The following is a 13,100-nucleotide window of genomic DNA, read 5'->3' on the forward strand; positions in this document are numbered from 1 at the left end:
AGGATGGAACCACAAATCAAGGAGAAACGAAAAGCCTTCATAGCTTACAAAAGATGCCCTAATGAACGGACGCTTGCTGCTCTCAGAAGTGCCCGAAGTAACACCCAACGCATTGCTAGACAGTGTGCGAACGAGTACTGGCAACAACTGTGTGAAGGGATCCAGCACAGTGCCGAGCTCTAGGCCCCACAGTGAAAGGGGTCGCTCCCCTGAAATCCCTGACGGAAGAGAAGATCACAGACCGTGGGCAACAGATGGCCAGATGGGTGGAGCACTACTCAGAACTATACTCCCGAGAAACATCAGTCATTGATGCATCCCTCAGCAGCATAAAGAATCTGCCCACCATGGAAGAGCTTGACAAAGTGCCAACCTTAGAGGAGCCCAGCAAAGCAATCAACTGCCTTCCAAACGACAAAGCACCAGGTAGTGACAGCATCCCGCCCGAAGCTATCAAACGTGGAAAACCAGCATTGATTAAACCACTGCACGAGCTACTTTGCCGCTGCTGGGAGGAAGGAGTAGTCCCCCAAGACATGCGTGATGACACAATTGTGACAATCTACAAAAACAAGGGCGACCGCAGTGACTGTAATAATTACAGAGGGATCTCGCTCTTAAGTATTGTTGGTAAAGTGTACGCCCGCATCATACTCAACAGGCTGCAGTTGCTGGCAGACCGTGTGTACCCGGAATCACAGTGCGGCTTCAGAGCAGGCAGGTCGACGACAGACATGATCTTCTCCCTACGACAACTCCAAGAGAAGAGCAGAGAGCAAGGTCAACCACTCTACATGATGTTCATCGACCTCACCAAGGCCTTTGACTTGGTCAGCAGGAAGGGCCTTTTTGAACTTCTGATTAAGATCAGTTGCCCCCCAAAACTCCTCAGCATGATAATCTCTTTCCATGCAGATATGAAGGGAACAGTCCTGTATGATGGATCATCCTCAACTTCCTTCCCAATTAACAGTGGTGTGAAGCAGGGCTGCGTGCTGGCACCAACACTTTTTGGGATCTTCTTCTCCCTGCTCCTGTCCTACGCCTTCGACACGTCCACGGATGGCATATATCTACACACCAGGTCTGATGGGAGGCTGTTCAACCTGGCACGACTGCGCTCAAAGACCAAAGTGAGAGCTGTGCTCATCAGGGAGATGCTTTTTGCAGATGACGCAGCTTTTGTGGCCCACACCGAGGAAGCCCTCCAGAGACTGGGAGACCATTTTGCTGTTGCCTGCACGCAGTTTGGTCTCACAATCAGCTTGGAAAAAACAAATGTCAGCGTGCAAGATACCACCATTGCCCCTTCAATCAAAATCAACGGGGTCACCCTGGAAGCAGTCAACAACTTTACCTACCTAGGGTCAACCATCAGCAACACTCTCTCGATTGATATGGAGCTGGACAGAAGGCTTGGAAAGGCAAACACCATCATGGCTCGATTAACAAAGAGGGTTTGGGAAAACAACGCGCTGACAGAGCACACCAAGGTCCGAGTCTACCAGGCCTGCGTTCTCAGCACCCTTCTATATGGAAGTGAGACGTGGAGTACCTACATGAGGCAAGAACGCAGGCTCAACTCCTTCCATATACGGTGCCTAAAACGCATCCTGAAAATCAGCTGGCAAGACCGTGTTCCACACAGCGAGATCCTGCAGCGTGCAAGTACCCCCAGCTTGTACTCCCTGCTAATTAAACGCTGCCTTCGATGGCTGGGTCACGTCCGACGCATGGAGGATGGAAGGCTGCCAAAGGACATCTTATATGGACAGCTGGCCACTGGCATAAGAAGAGTCGGACGCCCCTCACTCCGTTTCAAAGATGTGTGCAAGAGGGACATGAAGGCATGCAACATTTCACCCGATGGCTGGGAAGAGCTGGCTGAGGACCGAGGCATCTGGAGACTGATGGTAAACAATGGCATATCAGTCGCTGATGTGAGGAGAGGCCAGTTGGCGGCAGAGAAACGTAAGAGAAAGAAGAATGCAACAGCAACCACAGTAACGCAGACTTCCCAGTATGTCTGCACCAACTGCAGTAGGGACTGTCACTCACGTATAGGCCTGCACAGCCACAGCAGATGATGCCAACAGAGACAGACAACACCCCAAGGGCGCTATTCGCATGGTCTTTCGAGACCGAGTCGCCAATGATGATGATGATGATGAACATGATAATGGCACCAGTGGGACAGTCAATCAAACTTCCATTGGTGCAGCTGTGCGATTATTACAGTTTGCCAAATTTTATTTAGAACCATTGGGGGCAACCAGATGGACATTTGGATAGAACTCAAAGTTAGTGATCTCAGCAAATCAAGTCAATATCAGACAGAGGTCCATTGATGGCCATGCATGTGAGTTCATATGTGTGACATAAAAATCATTCCAAATATGGTGGAGTAGCAAGCAACCATGTCAATGCTGACATCAGCATTGTACAGGGTGTTCGATAGACCATAATTAACACATGATCACTCAGTATCTTCAAGAAGACTCCTTGACATTGGTCTTCAGTTGTGTTGTGCCATGTACATGACTGTGAATGAATTATTGATGATATCATCAATGTCATTTGGGTGCTTCACTACACATTTGCTTGTGTAGTTGCTGATTTTGATTGTAGAACAGGGTGGTAGTCAGTATTTGAAAGAGAATTATGAACAGATAGTCAAACCGACAATTGATTATTTTCAGTGACATCAGTGATCGCTTGGTAACATTGCTTGAGAGAATCCAAAAGTGCTTTGTACTGGAAATGACGTTTTTGTGTCTCAGTTTTTGTGCTTTATGTTCAGTAAGTTTGCTGATACCCTTTTTATTTTGATGTTTACCAGAATTGTGCATGATATTCCAAATTCTTGTCTTTATGACTCTAAGAAGTTTTATTGAACCTTCAAACACAGCAACATCTGCAAGTTGAGCATCATCAGTACAAACATGAATTTCCAAAGCAGAAAACTTTGCATGTTAATCCAGTGCATGTTAGTGTAATGCTGAGTCACATGCTGAGTTATACAGTTTGTTGTGCATTGGCAGCAATGAAACAAGATTTGGATTGCTCATCACATAAATGCCTTATACCACTGCAACACCATTATGGTGAAGTTACTGTCTGTCTACTGCTCCAGCAGTTACCCATAATGACTGTAAGTCTTTATGTGCATTTAAAAATTGTAGCAGTTACATTGTCAAGACAAAATTTGCAAGATTGCCATATTTCACACAGCAGTGACCAGGTCTTCTTTATTTACTACATGAAGAAACTGTTATAAACTTCAATGACTGTATTTATGTTATTATTTTGCATGTGCATATTTTCTGATTTTTATGAAATAAAATAAAAGTAAATAAGAACTTCAGTTATTCACTGGGCACTTCAGTGTTTACCAGGCGATCATTACCATAATATTCAAATGATAAAAACATAGCATAGCTGGCACATCTTCAAAAAAGAGCATTTGGGTTATTATCAATCCAGAAAGAAAGCAAGGAAAATTTAGCTGGTAGGTTAAAAATATTACCTATTAAACACCGAATCTGTTTGAGAAAAGCCAAATTAATGTACAGGATATCTCATAATAGTGCTCCTGAATATTTATAATCACTATTCCAGTATAGGCTACCTGGTAATACTCCCCACCTGTGATCTATGTCTACCAAACAGTATAAAATTCCCAAACCAAATAAGGAGTTATTTAAAAAAAGTTTCCGATACTCTGGAAGTCTGTTCTGGAATAGTATTCCAGTTGAGATTAGAAATGCCCACTCTATTTCTTTCTTCCAAACCAAATATATCCAGTGGCTATAGAGATGCAGCTAAAATAAATAAATTTCTTTGTATGAGGGCCTTAAGGTAGATTAGTTTTTAGCTAATTGTGTTACCTTCTTTAAATAAGGTAATTATTATTATTATTATTATTATTATTGCTAGACAGTGTGCGAATGAGTACTGGCAACAACTGTGTGAAGGGATCCAGCGCAATGCCGAGTCAGGAAACATCCAAGGTATGTACAGTGGCTCTAGGCCCTACAGTGAAAGGGGTCGCTACCCTGAAATCACTGACGGGAGAGAAGATCACAGACCATGGGCAACAGATGGCCAGATGGGTAGAGCACTACTCAGAGCTATACTGCCGAGAAACATTAGTCACCGATGCAGCCCTCAGCAGCATGAAGAATCTGTCCACTGTGGAAGAGCTTGACAAAGTGCCAACCTTAGAGGAGCACAGCAAAGCAATCGACTCCCAAACGACAAAGCACCAGGTAGTGACAGCATCCCGCCCGAAGCCATCAAACGTGGAAAACCAACATTGATTAAACCACTGCATGAGCTACTTTGCCTCTGCTGGGAGGAAGGAGTAGTCCCCCAAGACATGCGCGATGCCACCATTGTGACCCTTTAAAAAAACAAGGGCAACCGCAGTGACTGTAATAATTACAGAGGGATCTTGCTCTTGAGTATCGTTGGTACAGTGCCTAAAACACATCCTGAGAATCAGCTGGCAAGACCGTGTTCCACACAGAGAGATCCTGCTGCGTGCAAGTACCCCCAGCATGTACTCCCTGCTGAGCAAACACCGCCTTCGATGGCATTTTTTTTTGTTAATAATTGGCAGATTTGTCTTTTGCTTTCTGAGAGGTGTCCAAGGTAATTGTTTGATCCATGAAACTGGCATGTGATTTTTGTCTGGCAGCAATGCCAGTATTCATTTGTTCTACAACATTACTACACACAAATTAACTATTGGAAAATCTAAAGTGGGTTGAGCAGGATGAGATGCCCTGCATAATAGTGGTACTAATTTATTGGGCCCCCAATATTATAATGAACAGACAAACCATTGACGTCAATATCACTGTCAATCAGTTAAGGTATGAACAGTTGATTACCTGAGCCGAGTAAACGGGTACTTATGTATGGTCACTTACATCAAAGCAAACTAGCAAACTACATCTGAGCGTTTACGGTATTACATTTCTTTTCTTATCAAAAACTTGATTTTTAAAAGTTGTGCCAGATTAAGATTTGGAAGGGCTCATATTAGGATGAAATATTTTTTTACCAGAAGACTGCTGAGTGGAAGACTTATGACTTACTAACAAGAGAAATTTTTTGAGCTAAGGAATACTTGTCACCAATACGAGCAGAATTTTCTAAAGTTTTGACCTTTTGCTCATCAAGATAAGTCTTAACGTCACAATGGGATGCAATTCTTGAACTCTTCAACTAATGAATTAATGAGATTTTTCGTAATCTTCATAAACTTTCTTGCCTAAGCACCACCTATCAAATAACTGCTCTTTTTCTCTTGCAAATTTAACATGAGGTTGTGAAGCTTCTTTTTTATAGTTCCTGAACTTTTACCAATAAGCCTCAAGGACTAACTCAACCCACAAAGATGCATTCCTTAACCAGACCATAGTCAGCACTTTGCTGTACTGCTAACAGGGAAACATAGATTTCTTGGGCTTTGCCAATAAAGTGTACTTTGTAATAATAGAATCCAATCTCTCTTGGTCATTTCTAATTTTCAGAAATTTTTTTAAAATGTCGAAAATATTGTTCTACTTCTTTTGTTACATGTTTAGGCTCTTTTAAACAGTAACAATAAAAGAGTGAAGACAACAAGCTTTTGTAAAATTTAACAAATAATTTATTTCTCTAGAAAAACAAGGTAAAATGAGAAAAAGAATTTACGGGTTTTATGAATCAAATCAAAAAATAATCCAGGAATTAAAAAATAGAGGTCCTTGTAATAAAAAGTTCTAATGAAACTGAGTTCAAATCTCGATGAAATCCAAAATGGAAGGTGGTGACATATGATGTAGTCAGTGTCATACTGATGTGTCAACAGTTCTTAGTTGAATCACAGAAATAATATTCCCGTGTTTGAATTCCATGCAAATTTTGATAACTGTTCCAAGAATTCTGAATGAGCACAAGTATATTTCCAGGAAAAAGAATCGCTTGTATTCCAAAAAACAGAATTTCAGCTTGAACTGGTCACAAAAAAAACACATTTAAGTGTCAGTGGTTTACAGCCAGAATTCCCAAATTCTCTATAGAAAACAGTTATACACTAATTTAAGATGCAAAACAGATTCCCGTATGAGGATCACATGATCACCTTTCTAGAACAACATAGAAGCTTTTTATATGCCTAACATCACAAACTTCTATCATGGCCTTGACTAAAACCAATGAATTTTACACTGGGAGAGAATTGTTTACTTCAACACTTACCAGTTCTGAAACAAGGTCAGGAACTAGGTCAGCATTAGATACAAAGTTTCTATTATTAGTTGTTTTCGAAAACAGTCAATTCAAACAGAACTGAACTAAATTTCTGGATAATGTCAAATCCAGTAAATAAAGTTACTTTACAATAGCATGTAATGGAATAAAAAAAATTAAAACTAACAGACAATTAAATTAAATTAAATATATATTAAATCAAATATACATAACACTTTTTCTCTAAAACTGGGCACTGACCTAATGGTCTTAGTAACATCAAAACATGAATTTGTATGTAAAGTGGGGATGTGCTTTTCACTTGCCAGCTCAGCTTCATTTGTTCAGAATTGATATTCCCTTTCTTCCTTTTCTATTTCTCTCTGCAATTCTCTTTCTTCCTTTTCTTTTCATTTTGCATTTGCATTTGAATTTGTTTCTCACTTTCCACTTTCTCCAATAGCATTTGTTTTTCTTCTTTCTGTAACTGTATGTCTCTCTCTCCTCTTTCTCAGATAGCATTTTCCTCTCTCTCTTTCCTCTAATTGCATTTGTTTCTCTCTTTATCTTACTGAAGCTCAAGCTTTCTTAACTCTAATTCTATCTTGTATTTTAATTTTAATTCCTTTATTTTTATGTTAGAGTATGAAACAGACTTACTAATCAAATCAAAAGCACTTTTATCCAAAACATTCTTTATCACCAAATATTGGATCAAAATATTATTTATTTCTTGCTTCATAAAAGATACTTTTGTCTCAGAAAGATTATATTTTCTGGAATGCTGAAGCATTTCACCTTTTCTCAATGATTTTAAGTGTTTCAGGTAGGTTTTGAAATAACAATCTCCACTTTAGATGACATTGTAAAAAGCTTCACTAAAGATTTCTAAAATGTGAAATAATACCTGGGATTTAGAAAATTCCAAAACAAAGTCAATCATAATTTCAAAAACAAAGTTTTCTGAAATATTTTAGTAAAATTTGTATACTAAGGACAAACACACAATTTTCTGTCACATGTCTATGCTCTTGAAATAAATGAAAGAAAAGAGTGAAAGACAACAAGCTTTGCAAAATTTAACAAATAATTTATTTCCCTAGAATACAAATAGAAAATGAGAAAACAGAACTTAAGATTTTGCAAATTAAATCCCCAAATAATCCAAGAATTATAGATACATGTCCTAATAATTTAAAGTCCTGAATAAAACTCAGAATATGTCCAAAAGAAATCCAAAAACTAAAGGTGATGCCATGTCTGTTATTTCTTATAGAGTGCTGATGTGTCAGCAGTCTTTTGTTGAATCACATTAATATAATTCCAGGTTTTAATTCAGTATATATTCCTGACAATGTCTTTTTCCAAGAATTTTATCAGAGCAGTTTTCTCTTTCCAGAAAAAATAATCACTTGAATTCAATAATTTGAAGAAATAAAATTCATCCCATCTGGACACAACATAATACAACTTGAAAGTTCTTGATGTTAAGGCAACAATGACCAAGTCCTCACAATTACAAGATTATATAGTTCTCTACTTAACCTCAGGTCACAATTAGCATTTCTAAGAAGAAAAACATTACCTAATGGAAAACAACCTTGTTAAATGATCCTGATGTTTACAAAATCAAAACCATAACCTGGATTAAACTCACAAAATTCCAAAACTTAGACACAAATAAACATTTTTATTTCTTCATAATTAATGATCCTGATATTAAACCCATCCACAGAGAGAATAATTCAGCTATATATTAGTTGTTTACACAAAATTAAATAAAAAAGTCAATGATGTCAAGCAGAAATGAAATTCAGTTTTGGACAAGGTCAAGTCCAGCATACAATGTTACATTACAATGCCATGTAATGAAATATATAAAAACAAATTTAACTAACAAACAAACAATTAAATTAAATATATATAACACCAAGCTGTAATTAACATCTTCTGATGCTAACATTTTATAACAATGTTTGCAATAGTCACTACCTTGATTTCTGCTGAGTATCCGCTAAAGCCAGGTCTTTATTAGGGAGAGGTCATTCCAGTTTCCAATTGGTGGGGGTGGTGGTAAATGCTTGAAAACTATTGTCTTGTTTTGATTTGTGGTATATAAAGGACATTATGCAATTCCTTACTTTGCTTATTTAAAAAAAATAAACTTGTGAAGAATGATATAAAGAAAATACCACAGTTGGAAATAATAATTTAGCCCCATAAAATTAAATGGCCACTCCCTTACATGTGCATTCAGAATTGAACTAGTTCATAGTTGTGAGTTACATGTATATTCAGTCTTGTAACTAGGTCATTACTGCTTAAGGACTAAACATGTGGCTTGCATTTAAGTGTAAATTCAGTGTTTTTATTTTTGTTTTTGATTTTAAACAGATGCTGCTCCCACTCTTTAAGGTTTTTGGTTATGGTTATCTTTCTATTGTTTGATCAAGTAATTAATAACATAAAATATGAAATTAAGCAATGGAATAACATAAGACTGAGCAGAGATATAAAAGAGAATAACATGAGCCCTTGTGTATAAAATACAACAATTTAATCAATTCCATAAAACAAGAACATAAATATGATATGTGAATGATTTGCTTTCTCTTAGAAACAGAGTTAAAGAATGATGCGAAATTCATTTGGCCATTCCATTACTGACAGAACAAATTTCATGATTGAGTGACTTGATCGAAACTCAGATTGCCAGGTCTTTTCCAAATCACTGTTAGTGATTGGTTGGTATTCCCACATTTCTTTTCCTCCTCGCTCTCTAGACTACTCTCTCTCCTCTTGTCCTGCTGCAGTTGTTAATTTACCAGCTGACCTATCAGTTGACATGTTCTTAATGTTACACCATCATTTCAGTTGGAATGTGTGTATGTATGTGTGTGTGATTTGGTTTTTTAACGTAGCTTTAACAATTTTTCAGTCATATTGCTATGATGTTTGCATTGTGGCAGTTTAAAGTGATGTCTAGCACTGTGGCATCATGCTGCGGACATATAGCATGATGTCTCCCACACAGTTACATTATCCTGACACCAGGCAGACCAGTCCTAACACTAACCTTTTAATACTAAGCTCCAAGCGAGGCAGCTGTTAGTACCATTTTATAAGTTTTTGGTATGACTTGGCATGGGATCGAACCCATTACCTTCTTCATTCGAGGCAGATGCTATATCCACTAGGCCACCAGAGCGGTCAGTTGGAAAGAATTCACAATTTAATTACACACAAATTAATAGACCTCACTCTAAGTCCTAAATTACCTTGCTGATTGACCTATTACCAGACATAGGAAAAAAAACAATCCTCAGCATAAATGATACAAATCATTTAAGACCGATGATTGACCTATCACCAAAGGTGCATCAGAAGGAATTTATGAAATCTTACTACATTATTTCATTTGCATACAAACGACTAAATCAGAACTCACTCTTATCACAAAATATTTTATTATATCCTTGCAACATTAGTAATAAAACATGCACTTTTATTTTTGAACTCAAGGAATATTGAATTATGAAGTTAAAAATGACTAAATTCAACAATAATTACAGACTTGCCTCGTTTAATAAATATTTCATGTAATCAAGACTAACTTTGTGCTTTATCCGAGATTTGCACCTTCCTATGCAGCTGAATCTCTTTTCTCGTGTTCTCAGCTTTCAACATTCGTCCTTTAGAACAATCTGATGAGAAATATTTATTATTTCCTGGAGTCAGCTTCTTTCCTCTCTGCAGAACTTTGATAAGTTCTATGAGGAGAACTATTCTAAAACTCTAAATTCCATTTGGGAATACACCCCTCGTTTAACTTAGCCCATCATGGTTACTACTTTACCCACCAAAATCTTTATCACTCCCAACCATGTCAGAATAATTCCCTATAGTCTGCTGTTTTAGTAGATATTTTTGGAAATATCATTTTATGACATCTGTTCTAAATTGACCACAAATTCCTAAAAATTCTCTGGTTTGTTTCCATTTTTTTCACTTTATCGCTATGACCTCTGGTTACCATTACACTCCTCTCCTGTTTGAACCATTAATCAGCAGGCCCCTAATTAAAACTCAGTTCATGCCCCAACCAGAAAAGATTATTATAAGTTCCCAAGCTATAGTGATCCTATCCAATACATCAATGACTGATTTTCGAGAGAAGAAAAGGAAAACATGGAAATCTTTGTGTTGGTTGAACTCTTGCTTCTTTGTAAATTAGTATCAAATATGGTATGCAAAAATCATTGGCAACATAAAAGCATGTTTACCAAACACTTAAGAAATCTGGTAAATGGTCATGGTTGTTCCAGACATCTCCAGTGCATTGGGTTAAACATTTTTGATAAACTTGCAAGACAAATTATTCTGAAAACTGAAAGGAAATGTTCATACAAATTTGAAACCTCCTTATGCTGAAGATTACAATAAATATGTCACTGTCTCAGAGCTAGAATTTCACTTGATCATGACACTTCCACAGGATCAGATGATATCCACTGACCTGATGCAACACTCAAAACACTGTTCCACATTTTCAGTAAAAATTTGAAAACTTCTCACCATAAAACTTTACTGACTCTTTCAGTTATTGTCCAGCATAACTGGCCAGCTGTAGTTTGCAAAACCATGTAACTGATGATAAACAATAGAATCTTAGGGTATCTTCAGTCCAATAATTTGCTATCAGATATTCAATGCAGATCAAAAAGCACTATAGATAGCTTGTGAGACGCAGAGAGAACATGTAGTTGCCATCTTGTTTGACAAGGAGAAAGCTTACAATATTGTATGGTAGTATGGCATAATAAATTGCCTGTTTCACTTGATGTAATATTTAACAATGACAGCTTTGGGCATTTCAGAAGAAAAAAAAACATTTAGGAGTCAAAATATCCTTTTTCTTTAATTCTAATTAAGGCGTAAGTTACAATATTATGAATGTTGTAAAAGTTGTGGATTTGCTGAGATGCTGTCATGTATCTTATGGAGTGTAAGACTCATCTGTCATGACAGAACCCAGAAATATAATTCTTTGGCAAGATTTGCATAGGGATATAATTTTTTAATACATTCTTTGTCTTATTTTTAGTGGTTAGTTGTGACATTTTATATTTACAGAGGCTATAGAGTATCTAATAGAAAGCATGATAATATCATGATCAAATACAACTGCTTGGAGAGAAGGAGAAAGATAGACATTGAGAATTTTTAGCTATAATTTTTATTTCAACTTACAGTGTCCACCACAAGTCTCATTTCTCCTAATCCTATCTCCTTCTCTTTATCAATCCATCTCTTGTATTATTTTTCCTCATAGAATAATGGGCAAAGTTTCCGTTTATTCCCATCATTGGCTCAAACTACTTTTGTAGCAAGCATATCTGCTCCATAATGTAAATAAATTTCAATAATTTCAGGTTAACAGGGATGGTTTACTGTATGCTGACCTGAAACTTGGTCCTCCAACAACTAAAGATAGGAAGCCTATCGTCCACGGCTCGGAGACCCAGACAGAATATGCAGAGATAGATTATGGCAAGAGGGGTGAACCTCTTCCTGAGAGTGATAAGGAGAAGAAGAATGGTGGGGCAAGGAAGAAGAGTGGTACACAGATGAATATAGATGAGTGACAAAACCATTTAAGTTCTGCCTAGGATGATATGATTTTTTTTTTATGTCTACACATTTACCAGGAAGGACACATCACATATTTTGTCTGCATTGCAAATTTGATATAGTTCATATTTTCTTCTTACATCATCATAAAAATTTCCACAAATTCTTTACAATTGATTCGAAACGTGTTTGTTGATGTATACTTGTTCTCTGCTGGGGGTTTTTAAAAAACTTTTAATCAAAAGTCTATTGTGTACTTAAAAAATAAATAAATTCCATAATTTGGTGGAATATAATATTTTTAATCACTAACCTGTAACATCCTTATAGATAAGAATGACATGCTATTTATTGTTTCCTTAACAATTTCAATATAAACTGCTCCAAGTAAAAACTAAACAGGTCTGGGCATTGATACAAGTGCTCTTCAGGAATTTATTGTTTTATTATAATTTTAGCTGTGAGTTGTAACAAAGAAATATTCAAGGATTTTGAAACCAAAGAAACTGATATGTCTACCTCTTCTCTGCTGTGTATTCATGTGAAATGAAAAGGTTTGAAATACAAATGTGATGAAAGATAGCAACGCGACCAAGAGAAAGGAGTACTTGATGAATAAAAGCTTTGTTTGAGAGAGACAGTTAATTATGAAGAAGCAATTTTCAAAATTTGTAGTGAACTTAAAATTCCTGAATTTGCACTGAGAGATTTCTTAAAGGATCAGAAGAGGTTTCACTATTACTTGCAGTGAAATCATGGCATCAGTATTTTGCTAATAGGACAATAAAAAGTTGAGGTTTGACATTGACAGCTGTTTAATGAAATAAATGTTCAAGAATCTTGTTTTATTGTGAATAAACAAGAAGAAGCAGTGACATAATACACAATCTTTTCATGTGCACATGATGTTTGTTTCAACCAGTTGGAGTATTGTTGTTAATGATCTTTCATACATTGGGTATCTTGAAAAAAAGGTAATTTATACACAAAAAAAGGGAAACTAATTTATAAGAAGAAAAAAGATCTTTATTGACACTTATCCCCAAAGCAATTATAAAATGAATATTCTGCCATTAAATGGCCCGATTATTGCCCACCTCTCCCTGTTTCTTCCTTCCTGGTTTACTTGATGTCAGGGGGGTGAGGAGTGGTCCCTCTTTAACTCTCAACTTTGCTTATTGTATGGTCTATGTTTCTGGACACCATTGTGTTCAAGTTATTGAGGGAGA

The 13,100-nt window shown here is 36.8% G+C and overlaps 1 protein-coding gene across 1 annotated transcript in view; it reads left to right on the forward strand.

The window, feature by feature from the left end:
* LOC149774894 (uncharacterized) overlaps positions 1–11,885 on the forward strand; it is a 194,136-nt gene extending 182,251 nt beyond the window's left edge. The window contains exon 8 of the mRNA XM_089944630.1: positions 11,673–11,885. Coding sequence (XP_089800756.1) covers positions 11,673–11,885 — 213 coding nt within the window. The remainder of the gene's footprint in view (positions 1–11,672) is intronic.
* Positions 11,886–13,100: the final 1,215 nt, after the last annotated feature.

The sequence above is a fragment of the Sinohyriopsis cumingii genome, unplaced genomic scaffold (assembly GCF_028554795.1).
Source record: "Sinohyriopsis cumingii isolate HCF-2022 unplaced genomic scaffold, ASM2855479v2 utg000069l, whole genome shotgun sequence".
Taxonomy (NCBI): Eukaryota; Metazoa; Mollusca; class Bivalvia; order Unionida; family Unionidae; genus Sinohyriopsis; species Sinohyriopsis cumingii.